Here is a 17,105-nt window from a genome sequence, read left to right as displayed (position 1 = left end):
CTTCTGCGCATGCCCAAACTCGGGCATGTGCAGAAGCAGCCTTTTCTTTCTTGGGGAAGGGGAGGGGATCTTATATATGTGCAGTGAGATGCACAGTGCGAAAAGATGGCGATGCCTGGCGCTTCAAAAGAGGGTCCTGGGATGGCCCGGTACCAAATCGAGAAAACCTCTGGATAGATTGATGAATCTGGGGCATTAAAGGTGCTTTTTTTTTTTTTTTTGGTTTAGTTCTGCTTTAGGTGTCATTTTTTTCTTTCATGAATTTTTTTTTTAATTCCTAAGAGAACTGTCTAAATTTTATTTATTTTATTCTTTTTAATAAACTTCTATATAGTTCTTTAATCATTCAATCATTTGATTTCAGGAATAAATTTTGTGTATTCATTTACAATGTACATGAAACCAGTGCCATCTAGCCCTCCGTCATAAAAGTCATTGAAAATAGTATGTCCTTCATTCTCCTCAGCCCTTCACACGCCAGCGGCAACACAGATCTGAAGACACGCCTTCAAAGCGCCTAGCAACAGTACCCGCCCACTAGTTCTGCAGTCCCATTGGTGTTTCGGCTGACGAGAGTCACGCTCTTTGGTTGTGATTCGCTAGTAGGTCAATGTGACCGGGGAGTAAATGGCGGCTGTAAGGTATCGGCGTTTTCTAAAACTTTGTGAAGAATGGCCGGTAGACGAAACAAGGCGAGGCCGAGACCTAGGATCCTTCCTGAGGCAGCGAGTGGCTCAGGTATTTCGGGAAGGAGAGAATACCCAGGTAATAGGGAAAGCTCTATAGTTTCTTTAGGGTCACGTGACTGTCAATAGCAGCTAGGGGGCGGGCGAGAGCCAATCATAGATAATAGAGCGTAATTAGTACCTGGAGTGCCAGGCAAGGGAATGCTGGCATAGTATAAGTATCGGGCTGTGATTGCCTTGCAATGCTTTTTTTTTTTAGAAAATATACACCTTATATAATATTGTTTTAGAGGTATAAATATATATATATATATATATATATATATATATATATATATATATATATATATATATAATGTAAGGCATTCTCTTATCAGGGTATGGGGGGGTTGTAGGTTCTGGATATAGCTAGCTAGAAGACATAGCTGAAATGTAGCTCCTGGAATGCCGTCCAGTGCACATGAGTAGAATCTGGTAGTTATGTGGCTGCCAGTCTGACTGCCCGCTTATGGTCTCCCTGCTTACAAATGTCAGATCACTGCCCCTTTGTGGTGAAGCCAGTGTTTTGCTGCCTGAATAAAATACAATTGTGAACAGTTTTATATATATATATTTTTTTATTCTGTGTAAAATAATTGTATATATTGATATAGATCTACAATGGAACTCCCATCTGGGGGTGGTAATGCAGATTATAGTAATAAATCTCTTTGGGAGCAAAAAAAAAAAACACAACAGCCCAATGTGTCCCAGCTCCTACCTTGAAACACTTGAGTGGTATGCTCTACTGTGCATGTGTTGGTTTGAGAGTAGCCCCAACTTCTATTGTTTTCTAGAGGGTAACAAGTGACTACTATCTGAAATTTGGAGCTCAGCTATGCAACAAGGAGACCAGGGCACAAACAACTGACCAAAGTGTAAGACAATTACCTATGTGTAAGGTCTGGACTCCTCTGACATAGGACTTACACATGCAGTGCAGGAAAGGTGCATATCCATGAGAGAGAGGGAATCAGTCACTTAGCCCTAATTAGGCTGTCCTGGCCTGAATAGAGTCACCTTGAAGCAACCCAGGCAGTGTGTTAAAATAACAATATATTTCCTACAGTGTTCAACACAGATATTTTTTTGAGCCAGGTGGGAGGACATTGTAGGCAGGTGGCAGACGCTGTATAGTGACCTACTCTTCAGTAACCACCCAAAAAATGGAGGGTTACGGAAACGTGCCGAGTGGTGGGGCTAGGGGAACACTGCCCTATAAAGAAAAAGAGAATCAGACATGTCTTCAGAGGTGTTAGATGTTGAAGCACTTTATGGGTGATATAGCTCCCTCTGCCAGCCACTATATCACCTCTGTGTATTTAGGAAGAAACCACAGCAGACATTCAGCGCTCCTGCAGCAGTCAAAAGATTTTTTAGCAAGTGTAGCATTTTAAGATGCGGGAAGTGGAAAAAGGTAAATGTTCACATTTTCCTTTGCAGGTAAATTTTTTTTTTTTATTATAGTGACAGGGCAGCTGTAAAAAATAATAAACATAGAATGGTAATGGGGAGACAATGGGCACCCCTGCCTAGTACCATTGCGGATAGAAAATTTCTCCGAATGGATCCCATTGACTAATATTTTAGCTGTTGGCGTGGAATACAGAGCTATGATTTTTGCAAGGAGGGCGGGTCCCAGGCCAATCTGCTGTTATAAGGCCTGGGTCAATACCAGTATTACCTAGACACCAATCCTCCAATCTATTGCTGCAGTCTTCGCCTATAGCAGCCCCCTCTCAGTCTCGGGAGACTGGTTGCGTCTCACAGCACTCGGTTGCCCCCAGGACTTGGTGTGCAAGGGATGGTGTCTGGAGATAGGCTGGTAGTCGACCCGGAGTCCACAGTCTAGAGTACAAAATGTCAGGAAATCCAAAAAACAAGCCGAGGTCAAAAACACAGGAGATCGGTCCACCAAGGGAAGTACAAAGGAAAAGGCAAAAACAGTGTTGGGGTCACAAGCAGAGGTCGGTCCAGGCAGATTTCAACAGATAGTCAGGAACAGGCACAGGTCAGTAACAAAGAAATACTCAAAAATCACTCCAACACAGGTAAGCCCTGCAGATGCTTTAACAGGAACATCTGATAGGGAGCAGAGAGGCTATAAAGCCCCAGCAGCCAATGACAGAATGGAATTGATTAGGAACCACTCAGCTAATCAACTGCACACAGCTCCATTCCCCTCAGCTGTGCGGCCCAGTGCAGGGGATCCTGAGAGCAAACCACAGCTACAGGGATGCTGCAACCCTCAGGGCACAGATCCTGAAGCCCCAGTGCTACAGTGAGCGCAGACGCCAAAGAGAATAGGCTGCGCATGCCCTCCTGCGGCGGGGCATCGCCTGGGATCGTAAGCCCAGAGAGTGCCTCCTAACAGCTGGAAAGTCAGTTCCAGAAATTGCCAAGAAAGAAGGCAAGCCAGGATTTTGTGCTTCTGGATGTAGGGAGATAAGGTGTATCGTCCAGGTAGTATTATTCCTCGCGTCTCAGCCCGGGATAAAGCCCACCTGGTCTCTATGTATCAAGGAGCAGTGGCGCTAAACGAGTAGCTATAATTTTTGCGTATAATTTAAGATCAACGTTGAGGAGCAAAAAAGCCGCTGATCAGATGATTATGACCAAAGCGCTCCAAGTCAGATATCAACTGGGTAAAAAACCCAAGTTGGTCTTGATTAGGGGCATGTACATTAACAATAGATCAGGTCATTGAATTTAATAGATAGAAAAATATAGTGGCCCTGGGGGTTAATACATGAGTCAAGAAAAGTGGGAACAAAGGATTTGCGGAAGGCGATGGCGACTCCTTCTGATTTAGCAAAAGGGTTAGGACCATGAAACCACTTAGTGTAATAGAGATTTTTAATCAGAGGGATAGAGTCACTTCTAAAGTTGGGTCTCCCTCAAAAATAGTATTTGAGTTTTGGCTTTGTGAAAGTGGTACAAAATTTGGCTCGGTTTCTCCGGAACATTAAGAGAGGCCAAGGATGGCGGTTCAGCCACCATCACCGTATGTAAAGCAGAAAAGGATTAGTTTACGTTCCGCTCCTGTTTCCATAAGGGTCTACAGGATAAAGTGTATGTGAAAGGATGATATATCATAATAGTAAAACCGGAAAAAATATCAGCTTGTCATAAGGGTACATAAACAAGCGCTTCTAAACACTACTATATGAAACACAGAAATTGGGCAGGCAGAAAGACAATAGTGCAGTAAACATAATAGCAATAAAGCAGCCAGGAACAACTGCAATAAAGAAAATAAAACATAGACCAAAGTACATCGGATCATACTCATCAGCAATCCAAGGCACAAAGTTCCCAGGGCAGCCCCTGTATTGTGACCAAACTCTTTGGTAACCACCCAAAAACAGCCAGGTGGGTGCTGAAAAGTGCCGGGTGGTTTCGCCCAGCTAAAAGTGGGAGAACCCTGTTGTACGTGGAGACTTGCGACTGGCTTGGATCCAAGGCAACGGAGGCGGAGGGTCCAAAAGTGGGAGCTGAGCAGGCCATTCAGGTAAGGGAAGATCTGCTAGTCCTAAGGAGCGCTGGAAAGCAGGCAGGTCCTCTAACTGGCGAAGGGAAGCTGTTTTACCAATATTAGTGGCCAGCAACTGGAATGGAAAACCTCATCTGTGTTTAATATTTTGAGATTTGAATTTCCAAGATGGGCTTAAGGGCCCTGTGTTGATTGAGAGTATAGCGGGATAAATCCTGTAGGAGGATAGTTGGTAAGCCATTAAACAAGATAGAGTATTGCGCACGGGCCGCACGCATAATTAACTTAGGCGGAAGGAGTACACTCTACATACAATGTCGCGGGGACTCATGGGGTCTTGGTTCCCAGGTCCCAAGGTTCTGTAAACACTGTCAAGCTCAATGTGGGGATCTTTAGGTTTAAGATGTAGGTCATTAAACACTGTAGTCACTGCAGGAATCAGTTCATCGGTACTAACGCTTTCAGGGATCCCCCTGATTCTAATATTATTGTATCTGTTCCGGTTTTCAAGGTCGTCCTGTTGATGGATAAGTTGTTGCAGTATCGTGGAATGAGTATTTAGGGCCTCTGTATGCTTAGTTAGATGGCCCCTGAGGCATTCTGTTGTACTTTCAATTTCCTCAAGTCTATGTCCAATAGCTCTCTTAAGCTCTCCCATTTCTGACTTGTAGGTACTCTGCATTCGTTGAACTATAGTCTCTAGATCAGACTTAGTAGGGAGGGCTTGCAAGTATGTTTCTAAGTCCCACTGAGGAGCTGGAGAGCAGAAGGCGCCCCCAGGAGAGAACTTTTTGTTTTAATTCCAACTTAAGTCAACTTAAGTTCTAATTCCCCTAACAATTTTATTCTACATTCCCCCTTGAAAACATGTTTGGGCAAGGTCTTCTTGTAGCATAGATTGTACTAGATTTCTATGTAAATTTTTTTTTTAATACAGGGCACTATGTAATATGTTGGCACTTTATAAATGAAAGTATAATAATTAAAAAAAAAGTGTAGGCATTTGTATCCTGGAAATCTGGGTATCTGGGGTGGTAAATAATACACCTAACATTACTTGTAGTGTTCCAGACTTACATGTTTATTAAGGATTTAAAGTAAAGATACCAGGGACTGTTGATCCAGGGAACATCCGATTGCCTCATGGAATCAGCAAGAATTTTTTTTCCCTGTTGAAGCAAATTGTACCAGGGTTTTTTTTTAGGGTTTTATATCTGGGATATGATTATTTCTCCAGTGGTTGAACTTGATGGACTTATGTCTTTTTTCAACCTAACCTAATATGTAACTATTACCTATGTAAGGTTTACTTCAAAATCATACTACTTATTTATTCTTGCGTGAGTGTGTGGCTGTAAAAAACTATGGTAGAATGAAAGCTAAATATGAGGATATACCAGGTGACAACTGATGGAGTGATAAGAGTTAACAACCACTGTTCTTTAGCTTCTGACATGGATGTGCACTCGGTCAGGTTTGACATGAATATATGACACATCTCACATGTTACAATCAAGCTTTAGCAACTAAAAAATGAAAGAATGCTATATGTGGCCAGAATTTATGTTTCTGATCCCCCAGAGAAGCCTGACAGCAATCTGCAATGATGTGATCTGTCACAGTAGCCATCTGAGCTTTTCAGACCCATGCATTGGGTCGATGCATTTTCTTTCAACTGGTGCAGAATACATTTCTTGTGACTGTTTACATTCATGGCTTGTCTAAGGTGTGAGATTTACAGTCCAATTTTTAGGGGTTTTCACTCACCCCTTTAGTTAAAAGAGGAAATGTAGTTTGTTGTAAAAATCATTGGCCTTTCCTAACTAAAGACTGTTGGAACCAGTGGGTTCTTGCAATGAGTGCGAGGAGTGGTGCTGTGCAAACAATTTAACCAGAAGATATGGACTCATCAGCCCTCCATAATTGTATCTTCACATGTTTATTGTCAGGATTGCCAATGTGTCAGGGCCATACAGGATTGCTTCTTCAAGGGTAACCTAGTGACACATAACTAGCTAATGCTGCTCATTTGACAGCCTTTGTTTCACTGCTTTAGTAAAGAAAGATCAAGGACAAGGAGTCAGAAGATCTAGTTTGCAATGAATTCATAAGCCAGGGTAGACATGCATATCTAATGGTAAGACAGGAAAGCAATGACTCCTAACCTGGGACGTGTATGTATGTATGTGTGTGTGTGTGTACATAGTTCTCCCCAGCCCACCTTTTGGTGGGCGGGCCGCCGCCTGCCCTGCACCTCCACTGGCTCCAATGGGGATCAGAATTGTAAACAACATTGGGAGTGCTGTTTCAAAAGCAAGTGCGCCTAGAAGACCTTAATTGAAAATGCAATTTTGGGAACCCCCGGTTCCACTTATGTAGAAAGGAGTATTAGGATAGGGCCCCTAAATTCATACCTACCTGTCACAAATCTTTAACTGTCATACTATGTTACCTTGTCTGCTTCTTCTCTTTTAATCCCAATTTCCCTAGAATGGTGGAGTGTCCACCAACCGAAAATGTTGGTGCAGTAGGGGGAACCCCCCCCAAAAAAAATTCATTACTATGGCAAATGCACTGCCCTGTTACACATTACTGGCCACTTCCAACACCAGGTGTAGGAAACTGAAAATGTGTGGGGAATGTCTGTGAATAACACCTCCTAAAATTTCATGACTATGGCATCATTAAAACATAAAAAAGCTCTGCCCATCAAAACAAAATTGGGGTTCAGGTACAGGTAAGGTACAGTCATGTGTAACAGGGCAGCATATTTTAAAGGGTATAGTAATGTTGTAATGATGCCATAGTGATGAAAGTTTGGGGGGTGTTAGCCACAAGTGTCTCCCACTTGCACCTATATATTTGTTTACCTGCACCTCTGTTCTAGAGAACTTAGGGTTCAAGGTAGAGAAGGGGACAGTTTGATGAGCAAAGTTTTTTATGTTCTAAAAATGCAATGCTAATGAAATTTTAGGGGGGGTTATACATCTGTTCCCCAGTTTCACCTACATTTTCAGTTTCCTGCACCTCCCCATTCCAGATCAATTGGGGTTCAAAGAAGAGAATCAGAAAGGGTAGCACAGTATTACAGTTATAGTTTGGTGAAAGGTAGGTAAAATATTTAGGGGGGTCACCCCAATGCTTCTTACTATGTAAGTGGCCCCGGGGGTCCTTAATTTGCATTTTCCATTTTGGGGTCCTAGGTGCAAAACAGCACCAAAACAGCAACCCAAATCTTCCAATTTCCACAAGTTTTTAAACTCATGATCCCCATATTTTGAAATTCTTGAATTTAAAAAAAGAAATGTTGGTTATTAGTTGCTATGAGAGTCCCCTGTGTACCCTAAAAATTTTAGGTAATTACAACCAACAATTTAGGAGATCTAAAGGATTGAACGCAGTGAGTTGGTAGGCTGCAGAACATGACAAGCAGACTTTACATATACAGCGATCATACTGCAGGTGGATAAATTTCCATCTGCAATCACATGCATGATATTCTTGTTACCTAGGTATAGTGCTAGGAGGTGACATCTGAAGTTAGGCTGAATTCACATAGGCAGGTTGCATTTGCTGCGTTTAACCCTCTCGCCAGGAGCCACTGCTCCTAAAACTGCTAGGCCTGAAAAGCCTAGCACTTACCGCCAGTTACCAATCCCAGGTGCCCAGCAGTTATCACTGGTTACCAATCCCAGGTGCCCAGCAGTTATCACTGGTTACCAATCCCAGGTGCCCAGCAGTTATCACCGGTTACCAATCCCAGGTGCCCAGCAGTTATCAGCGGTTACCAATCCCAGGTGCGCAGCAGTTATCACAGGTTACCAATCCCAGGTGCCTAGCAGATGCCAAGTAGTCACTCAGGAGGGGCATTTTTTACTGCCAATGTGAACTAAGCCTAATTCGTTAAGCCACATTGATCACAATGTTACACTAATACAAGGGATCACACTTTTAAAACATGGAACTCTAGGGAGTTGGATTAAAATACACAGCACTGGACTGTTGGGGTATAATACAAAAAAAATTTCTGGGGAGAACACTGAAGTGTAAGGATTTGACTTTGTACATTTGAGCTTTTTTGGGTGGGAATGATAAATCATAGTTGGTAAATCTATAGTAAAAACAAAAATTCTATCTAAAAAGATTAATTGTGACTATGCAGTACCCTGAAAACAAAACCTGCCTTTTGCCTTAAATTAACTTTTAGAAGTCGTAGTGTACTTACAGATGTGTAGCATTGTCTGTGCATTCCTGTGTCTACATTGCTTCATAAGAAGATTGTATATTTTGTGTTCTAAGAGGAATGTGAGTGTGTTTTCTATGTATTGAGAAGAAGCTTGTTCAGTGTTCTATCTAAGAATGTAAAAGATGTAAGATGTAAAAGATGTAAAGTAGAAATTCAAATCACACAATCCAGAGGTTCTTCCACAATCTGTATAATTTTCGGTCCTCTGTGTGTCTATATGGAAATTTTGCCATATTTCTGTACAAAACTTCTCATCTGTTATATCCCATGCACTGTCTGCAAGTCTGAGAAACACATTTACACTTCCATAGCATGTGCTTTCCATAGCACGATTCATTGCTCATATATTCATTTAACTGAACAGCTTTGAAATACTGGCTTCTGTCTTTGGTAGGTATGATTAATTTGCACTAAATGGTATCTAAACTTTTGCAGGTGACTAAGACCCAAATAGTATAAATTTGTCCAATGTACCAAGCAGAAGACTGATGGCTTTTCATAGACAGTTCCGTTTGAAGTTTGAAATATGTTTTACTGCATAATGGCAACTGCTTTGCATCAACTTCAATTGGTCACTCAACAAAATTTAAAGAAGAATATGAAAATATCAAAATAGTCTTTTGAAAGCTTTGCCATCATGAACACCATATCAGATATGTGCATATGTGTTGATTTAAAAATGGTGAACTTCCTACTTGGACAGTGGATACACAGAGTACCCATGTTTCATCTGCTTGTGGGATTGAAGAGCAAAGCAGGATCACTGGAAAAAAGTGACATGGTCTCCAAGGGAAAACATGAAAAAAGGTGCAGCGAAAATCATTAACGAGCCAATGGTTGACAAAGAAAAAATCATTCTCTCCCACTACACATAAAGTTGGGATTATTGAAGAAATTTGTTACTGCTCTGAAAAAAGAAGGTGATTGCTCAAAATACATTGTAAATACATTGTAGATCCTTTCCTGAATTGAGTACTGAAAAATTAAAAAAATAAAAATTAGGAATCTTTGATGGACCCAGATTTGAAAACTGATAAATGATTCAAATTTTACAAGTTACATGACTGATACTGAAGCTTCTGTCTGGCACAGCTATGTCATGGTTGTCAAGAACTTCTTGGGTAACCATAAAGCTCAAAATTATGAAGAACTGGTACAAAACTTGCTCTTAAACTTGGGTGCTACTATGAGCATAAAGGTACATCTCCATAGCCATTTGCAAAAATTTCCAGAAAACCTTGGCGATTTCAGTGAGGAACAAGGGGAGAGATTCCATCAAGATATAAAGGTGGTGGAAGAAAGGTATCAGGGCAGATGGGATAGACACATGATGGCAGACTACTGCTGGAGCCTTCAAGGTGATTGTCCTGATCATCAGCATAAAAGGAAATCATACAAATAGTTTTTCAGTGACTTCTTTGTGAAGAAGTTTTGTAAATATACTGAATATAGAATATATTGACATTAAGTATTCCAAAAATTAAATTTTGTATCTGTAGGCATATCTAGTTTTCATGTTTCATTAGTTTTCTATAAGGTTATTATTGAGGTAATTATTTCAAAAACTAAAGCTAATCTAGCAAAACCAATACCATATTTGGAATCTGTGCATCAAACATAACCTAATAACTTGACAAGCAAATGATTGTTAACCAGTGTTATTATTAGAGAAAAAGTGGAAAGATATCGGCTTTTTATGACAGAAAATAAGTCTAGCATGACATAAAACCTTTTATTTCAATTACTAAAACATATGCTTCTTAGAAACCTACTTGGTAAAAGAGGCCATGGCAATGTTTAACCATGACTTTATAAAATACTCTCACTAAAGAGTCTAAGATGTGGGTCAGTACTGTACTTATGGTCTCTTCGGATGCGTTTCCCCCTAACCGGGCTTCCTCAGGGGATTGCCGAGACCCTAGAAATTATATTAATGATAGTATAGTATAGAATTTCCACAGTATTCTTACAATTTTGACAATTTTGAAATAAGCTGATTTATCTAAGTAGTCTTGACTTACTTGGTATATTGACGTCACGAGAAGAAGTTGGAAGAGTACATTCAACCCAGAAAATGCCACAAAAAGGGGGAAATGACTTGATTGGAGTCTCTACAATTTCATATATTTTTTTTTTTCATAGCATCACAGAATATATCTTAATTATGTCTTTTACATTTAATCCACAAAATGGCGTACCTACGATTTAAATATGTACACTGGCTGCAGTTTGATTTTTTTATATATCTTCAACCTATGATAGATCAATGAGAAAATAATAATGGTAATGGTTTTGTTTTATAGTTTAAGGTAATGATCAAAAATGATATTAATAATCAAGTATATTAATAAAGTTAGATAAAAAACATACCTCAGAAGATATGTGTTGGATCTTGTAAGCAGTGTAAGGAATACTATCAAAAATAGGGAAGGGTATTCCAAAGAAGATCTTATAGATTAATTGAGAGGTGCTTCCGAGTAGAAGGAAGAATCGTCCTAAGCTAGGACAGAGAACAGATTATTTATCTTTAGAATTTAAATAGAAACTTTATGGTTAGGTGCCTTAGTAAAATCATTACTTACTGTTTTGTGAGGAGGTATGGGGGGAAAAAAGCTGGTGGCAGCTGTCCAAACCAGGACTCAGGCTGCCAGCTGCTCATCCTTAAATGGGTTAGAAATTCTAATTACTAAGTATACTGCACATGTGTGAATTACCATGTCTATCCTATTGACTTATGCTACTATTTGAAACAGGCTACTTCCGTTTGTTTGTGGGAGGGTGATTAAAGTTTGGGATTTAGAAAAAAATAAAAAATAAATAAAATAATTACAAATAAAGATACGTGAGCACGGGCTCGGCTCGTGTGCAAGCGCATACACGGGCGCGATTATATGAATAATTAGATAGTGATGCTAGTGTAGGACCTGCCTATTGCTAGGTGGGCCCTAATGGTGACGTCAAACCTCTGATGCCTTCACCTGCTATATCATCAGAGGCAGAGCTCCCAATCAGGGGGTCCTGATCAGCCCAGCATGGTTGATCAAACGGGGGATAGGGAAGGATGAACCGGCTCTCCCTGTATTTTAGAGAAACAAGGTCCTTTATAGCACCCACAGTGTTATTATTATTAAACGGTATTTATGTAGCGCCAAGATACTACGAAGCGCTGTACATTAAATATGGGTTGCAGATGACAGATACAGTGACACAGGAGGAGGAAAGGACCTTGCCCAGAAGAGCTATCCAAGAGGTGAGGCGAAGTACAGTACAGGAAATCCAGCGGGGGTCACTAAGAATTTGTATCTGCTTTAAAAGTGGTTTGGCAGGAGGTCAATTATAGCACAATTGGATGCAGAATATTCATACTAAAGTAAGCTGGTGCTTTATAAATGAAATAAATAATACATAAGTATTTAATAATGATAATAAACTTTTTCTAAGTAATCAGTAAAGTCAATTTAAAACAAGCCATTGATTTACCTCTGTGTAACCAGGCAATGTAGAAAAATTAATTTTCAAGGTAATTAAATCCTATTTAGAAACTAACTGAATCAAGGCTTCAATGTGTTTGTTGTGATAAATGAGAATATATTAATTACAATACTGGCAGATAGAGGTTAAAGCTTGTTGTAAAGCTGTTGTTACTGCATGGCCTGGGCACGGATGCACTTTACAGTGTTTGAAGTACTGTTTAAACATGTGTATTACCTGATTTTGTAAACCTTCGTGAAAGGCTAATCCAACTGGAAAAATATCTTCCATTTATTTATAGAAGTGATAAGAGAGGGTGCACTAGTAGTCTCATTTAATTAGATTTTTGGAGTGTAATTTATTATATTAAGGACTAAATATATAACAGATTAAAAAATCCCAGTGTGTAGTCTGCCTGGCTGTAGCTGGGATTCTACAGGACCTTTAGGTTTCCTGGTAATTTTTGGTCTTACCATCTCTCACCGCCTACTTCTTTTTAAACTACTGAAAGTCTTCGAGTAGATATATGTTTTCTACTATGGGTAATACAGGTATGTTGGAAAATGTAGCCTGAAATCTGTTGTTCCTACTTTGAGTGTCCCATGTTCACACATAAGTCATCCTTCCCCCTGCTGTTTTCTGAGATCAGAGAAAATATTTTAAATTGATTGCTAAAAGAATTTGTTCAATTTTGGGTTAACTTTACAATTTTGGGTTAACATTAATATAAAGGAAGGATCCGTTCTAAGCCAATAAAGCCTCCTTTAAGAAAATGAGTGTCTGGGCTCATGTTGTTATTTAGCAATATTAGTTGTTCATTGATATTGGAAACCTGGTAAGATGTCTACAGGAAATAATAGAACTAGTAATAATAATTTAATTATTATGGCATAAGCACACTATAAGATATAAAACCATGTTTATCTTTAGCATTCTCACTGGTTCTAATCCTGTGGGTAATCTGGGCAGTCATATCAATGTTGCCACTTTTATATTGTAAAGAATTTGTTTTAAGGGCTTTTGTTCCTGCAGTAATTATGTTTGCAATCACTATTTATTGCAGATTCAAGATCCAGAAGTATGTGACCAAATGTATGAGAGCCTGAATAGGATAAACAGCAGTTATTATAAAGAAAAGGTAATGCATGCTTTATCATACTCTCGCTGTTCTACAGATTGTTACATGTATACATATTCTTTAGATAAAAGTAAAATCATATATCTTGTGGGCCTGAATTGAAATGAAAACAATAGTATGTCTCTAATGAGTATGGGAAAGTCCTGTTTTTTTGTTTTTTTTTTGCTTTCGTTGCAGTCCTGCAAATGGCTGTTAACAAAAGATTAGATGTGTCCACCTTGAATCTAAACAGATCTATAAATTTAGTCAAAAGCAATCCCTGTGCAGTTCTGTTAAATAAGCAGCCTTGTATCATTGTGTGGTCAGAGCCTACACTAGATGGCTTTAATACTTAGCCACTCAGACATCCAGCATCATAACATAGGGGAATAGAGAGGGAAAAAAACGAAAGCAGCTGCATTCTCACATACACAGAAGTACTGAAAGTTTGCGATTGCTTCAAGTGGCTCAGTGGTGCCCAACCTTTTTTCATCTGGGGGCCGCTGTTGACATGTAGAATAGTTTTAATATAAAATTAAATTGAAATGTTTGTTGTCTCCAAATAAAAGAGATGACAAATCAAGAATCTATGCAATGGATCTTTCCAGAGAGATTAAATTCTTGTGACAGATAGTCAAGGGGTTACTACTACATCTTCAGGTCCCTACATCCCCCTGTTACTGAGAAATTAGGTTATCAGGAGGTAAGTGACCAGTTCAACAGGATGGCACGTTATAGGTATAGTTTTTCTTATTTTGTGATGATGGCACAGCAATAAAATTTTAGGGGGAGTTAGCCACAAGAGTCCCCTACTTATCCTACATTTTAATATATCTACAGAAATGGGGATTCAAAGAACATAAGCAGACATTTATATGTGACAGGGCACCATTGTATAGTAGGAATTATAACATTTTAGCAGGGGGGGGGGTCACCCACTTGTTCTACATTTTCCTTCCTTTACTGTTAAAGAGAAATTGGGGTTCATGGAAGGTAGGTGGCCAGATATGGCATGGTATGACAGCTATAGTTTTTCATTTCTTGTGATGGCGCCGGAGTGATTCAATTTAGGGGGAGTTAAACATAAGAGTCCCCCACTTGCAGGTACTTTTCTCTTTTCTTACAGAGAAATTGGGATTCATAGGGAGTAAGGGGTTAGCTATGTGTGACAGGGTAGCGTGATGTGATAGGTATAACATTTTATTGGGGAAGGGGGGTACAAAAGGCAATTCCTACTGGTTCCCACATTTCCAGTTGCCAACATGCCTCTGTTCAAGAGAAATTAGGGTTCACAGAATGCAAGTGTCCAGCTATGTTTAACAGGCAGCTCACCAGCCGATCACTCACTCGCACCGCAGCGTTTCTAGATTTGACTCCAGGGAATGAGGGAGGGCTGGATCTGACAGCTCCGTGGGACAGATGTGTCCCGCAGGCCGTAGGTTGGGCACCCTTGAGGTAGCTGAATGAGTGGGGTGGGGAGTGAAGGTCAAATATGTTTTGCTGTCTGCTCTTCATTGACAGAATATGAGGAATAGCTATAAGTGTGTGACATGTAGAATGAATCTCTGTCTACAAGGTCAGTTTTTACGCTATTAACTAATTGTCTAATCTCCATTGATTGGTTCACTACTGAAGTAGCAGAAATGAAGAGTGACACCTCTAAATCTAAAGCCTTGGTAAAGGAGTTTGGGTACCTTGCTATCCAGAGACTAATGATGTAAAGAAAACATTGATTAGTAGGTTGCATAAGAGCTTGCAATATTAGATGCTATATCACTGTATAGCAGGAATGCATAAACTGTGGCTTGCTATGTATCACTGTATAGCAGAATAATACACGGGTGCTAAGCGTTTAAATACTTCTTGTTCCTTACCTAGTATGGAAATGAAGCCTGTACATTTATGTGGCGTAATCTCCACCTGACTGGATAGGGAGAACTTTTGAGGGTTATTATTTTGTCACTGACACTAATGGTGGGGCAATAATTGTGGTCTCTTGACACCTATGCTGGGATTTTTTGCAGCCACTGACAGCAGTTTTTTTTTTCTTCAGTATATGTTACAGAAAATTCAGCAGTGCTGACATTTTTAGCTATTTAGGTGAGTTGCAGAACAATGATAACTGCAATACACCTCTATGCTCAAAGCACACTGTAGGGTTTTTTTTTGTGAAGTGTTCGAGTCCGCTATGTACCCTATATAAATTAACTCACTGTCAAATTGTTAGAGTGAGTGAATGCTTATTGAAAATAGTTTTTCCTTTCCTCCTTATAAATGGCATGTGGCATTTGTAGCTGAAAGAAAATATAAATAAATCAATTGCTGTGCTGGGTATAGGGTAGTTGCTAAATCTTTCAGTAATACCCCATGTTGGTAGGAGGAAGGACTATGCTGCATGCCTAAAAAATGTAGGAAGAAAGACCATGCTACATGCCTAAAAATTGTATATCATTAGAAATTGAAGTGTTCATCTCTGTGGTAAGTGCAGCTGGAGATACTCACTTGTTTGCAGGAACAAAGAATCCAAGGTACTTTTACTGAAATATGCAGTTTGTCCCAGTTTGTCCCAGTAAACAGAGGGAGATTTGGCTAAGTGCAGTGCCTATATGACACCACATCTGTGCACACTTCAGTCATTTGTAGCTGGAATGTCAAATTTTCTTGATGACTGAATGTTTCACACCTTGCATGTAACATGTTGCAATAAAATAATACCACTTCTCTCTGTTGCTTTAACATTAAAATATAATTGGAAATTGGAACACCTTTGTAACTTTGTCCAGCAGGGGGAGCACAAACTAATTTTCATTCATGCAAAATCCATAATATAATTCTTTGGTTCAAAACGAAGTGCTGCTTTTTAATGTTCATTACTTTCTTTTACAAGTATCCACGACTTCAGGATACAAGTTTTACAGAAATCACAGCTGAGGAATACCGAATGGTACTTGCAACTGGTAAGCCATTTATTTTATATTGAATCTGCTGCAATTTTTTTTATGTTCTCTAATTGTTTTGGCCAGTTGCCTTAGCAAGTGTTAGACTTGAAGAAACAGAACTTATGTACAGTTTAATGTTTTCTATAATACATCAGCTTTATAGTTGCAGGAAATATTATTGCAAATAATTTCTGAATATTTATATTCATGTAAACATTTATATTTGTGGCGTTTTGCATTTGTAAGCCATAAACTCATATTACTGATGGTGTTTTAACTAGCAAATAAAAATTCTTGTTTTTATGACAGACAATCTGAAACAGATGGATGAAAGTAACAAAGGAATGTGGAAGAGACTCCTAGAAAAGTTTAACACTAAACCCCCTCAGGATGGAGCAAAGGAGTAACACTTATTGTTAATAGAACAATCCATGTGCACACCCTTCCTGGACAAACCTCATCTGGTATATACAGGTCATAATAAACAGGCCTTTTCCTTCCCATTGCTTGTGTGTTCTTATTTCACCCCCGAAAATGTGTGATCTACTGCCAGGTGCATACCCTCTGAAATATGTGAATTTAACTTTCTGTACTTTCTGCATGCAAACCTATATTTATCCCTGAATTGCAAGGAATTTTTTTATATGGATTTAGTTTTTCTGACCAGGGTAAAATTTCCTAGAAAATGTAAATATTATCAGACTGTGGGGACTGGGAGTTTATTTGGAGATGCAGCAGTACCAGCACACTAAAAGTTGCAAAAGTGGAAAATTGTTGTCATACTTACCTGTAATTTTCCTTTCCTAAAACCTCTCCTGACAGCATGTACAAATGACCACCTCACTGAAGCTATAAAAGTAACCTCCCTCTGCCCTGAAGGTGTTCTTTAACATGCTCGCGACAGAATAGGGGAGGGTAACATGCTGTCAGGAGGAGTTTACAGGAAAGAAAAATTACAGGTATGACAACAATTTTCCACTTTCCTTACAGCATGTACAAACAAAAAAAAAAACAAACAATGCCACAGAAAACAAGTTACTCTTTAGAAAGAGCCACTTGCCAAACTGAAGCCCCAAGGTGGCTGAAGCTCCAACATATAAAGCTAAAGGAATGT

The 17,105-nt window shown here is 39.4% G+C and overlaps 1 protein-coding gene across 1 annotated transcript; it reads left to right on the top strand.

Annotated features, from left to right (window-relative positions):
• Positions 1–499: 499 nt before the first annotated feature.
• On the top strand, positions 500–16,494 carry UQCC2 (ubiquinol-cytochrome c reductase complex assembly factor 2). Its single transcript, XM_072422578.1, has 4 exons — positions 500–765; positions 12,999–13,073; positions 15,940–16,009; positions 16,301–16,494. The coding sequence occupies exons 1-4, from the start codon at positions 628–630 to the stop codon at positions 16,396–16,398; spliced, it is 381 nt and encodes a 126-aa protein (XP_072278679.1). The 5' UTR covers positions 500–627; the 3' UTR covers positions 16,399–16,494.
• Positions 16,495–17,105: the final 611 nt, after the last annotated feature.

Source organism: Pyxicephalus adspersus, chromosome 1 (assembly GCF_032062135.1).
Source record: "Pyxicephalus adspersus chromosome 1, UCB_Pads_2.0, whole genome shotgun sequence".
NCBI classification, from domain to species: Eukaryota; Metazoa; Chordata; class Amphibia; order Anura; family Pyxicephalidae; genus Pyxicephalus; species Pyxicephalus adspersus.
Note: the sequence above shows the minus strand (reverse complement) of the source record. Positions and strands in the feature narration are given on the sequence as shown.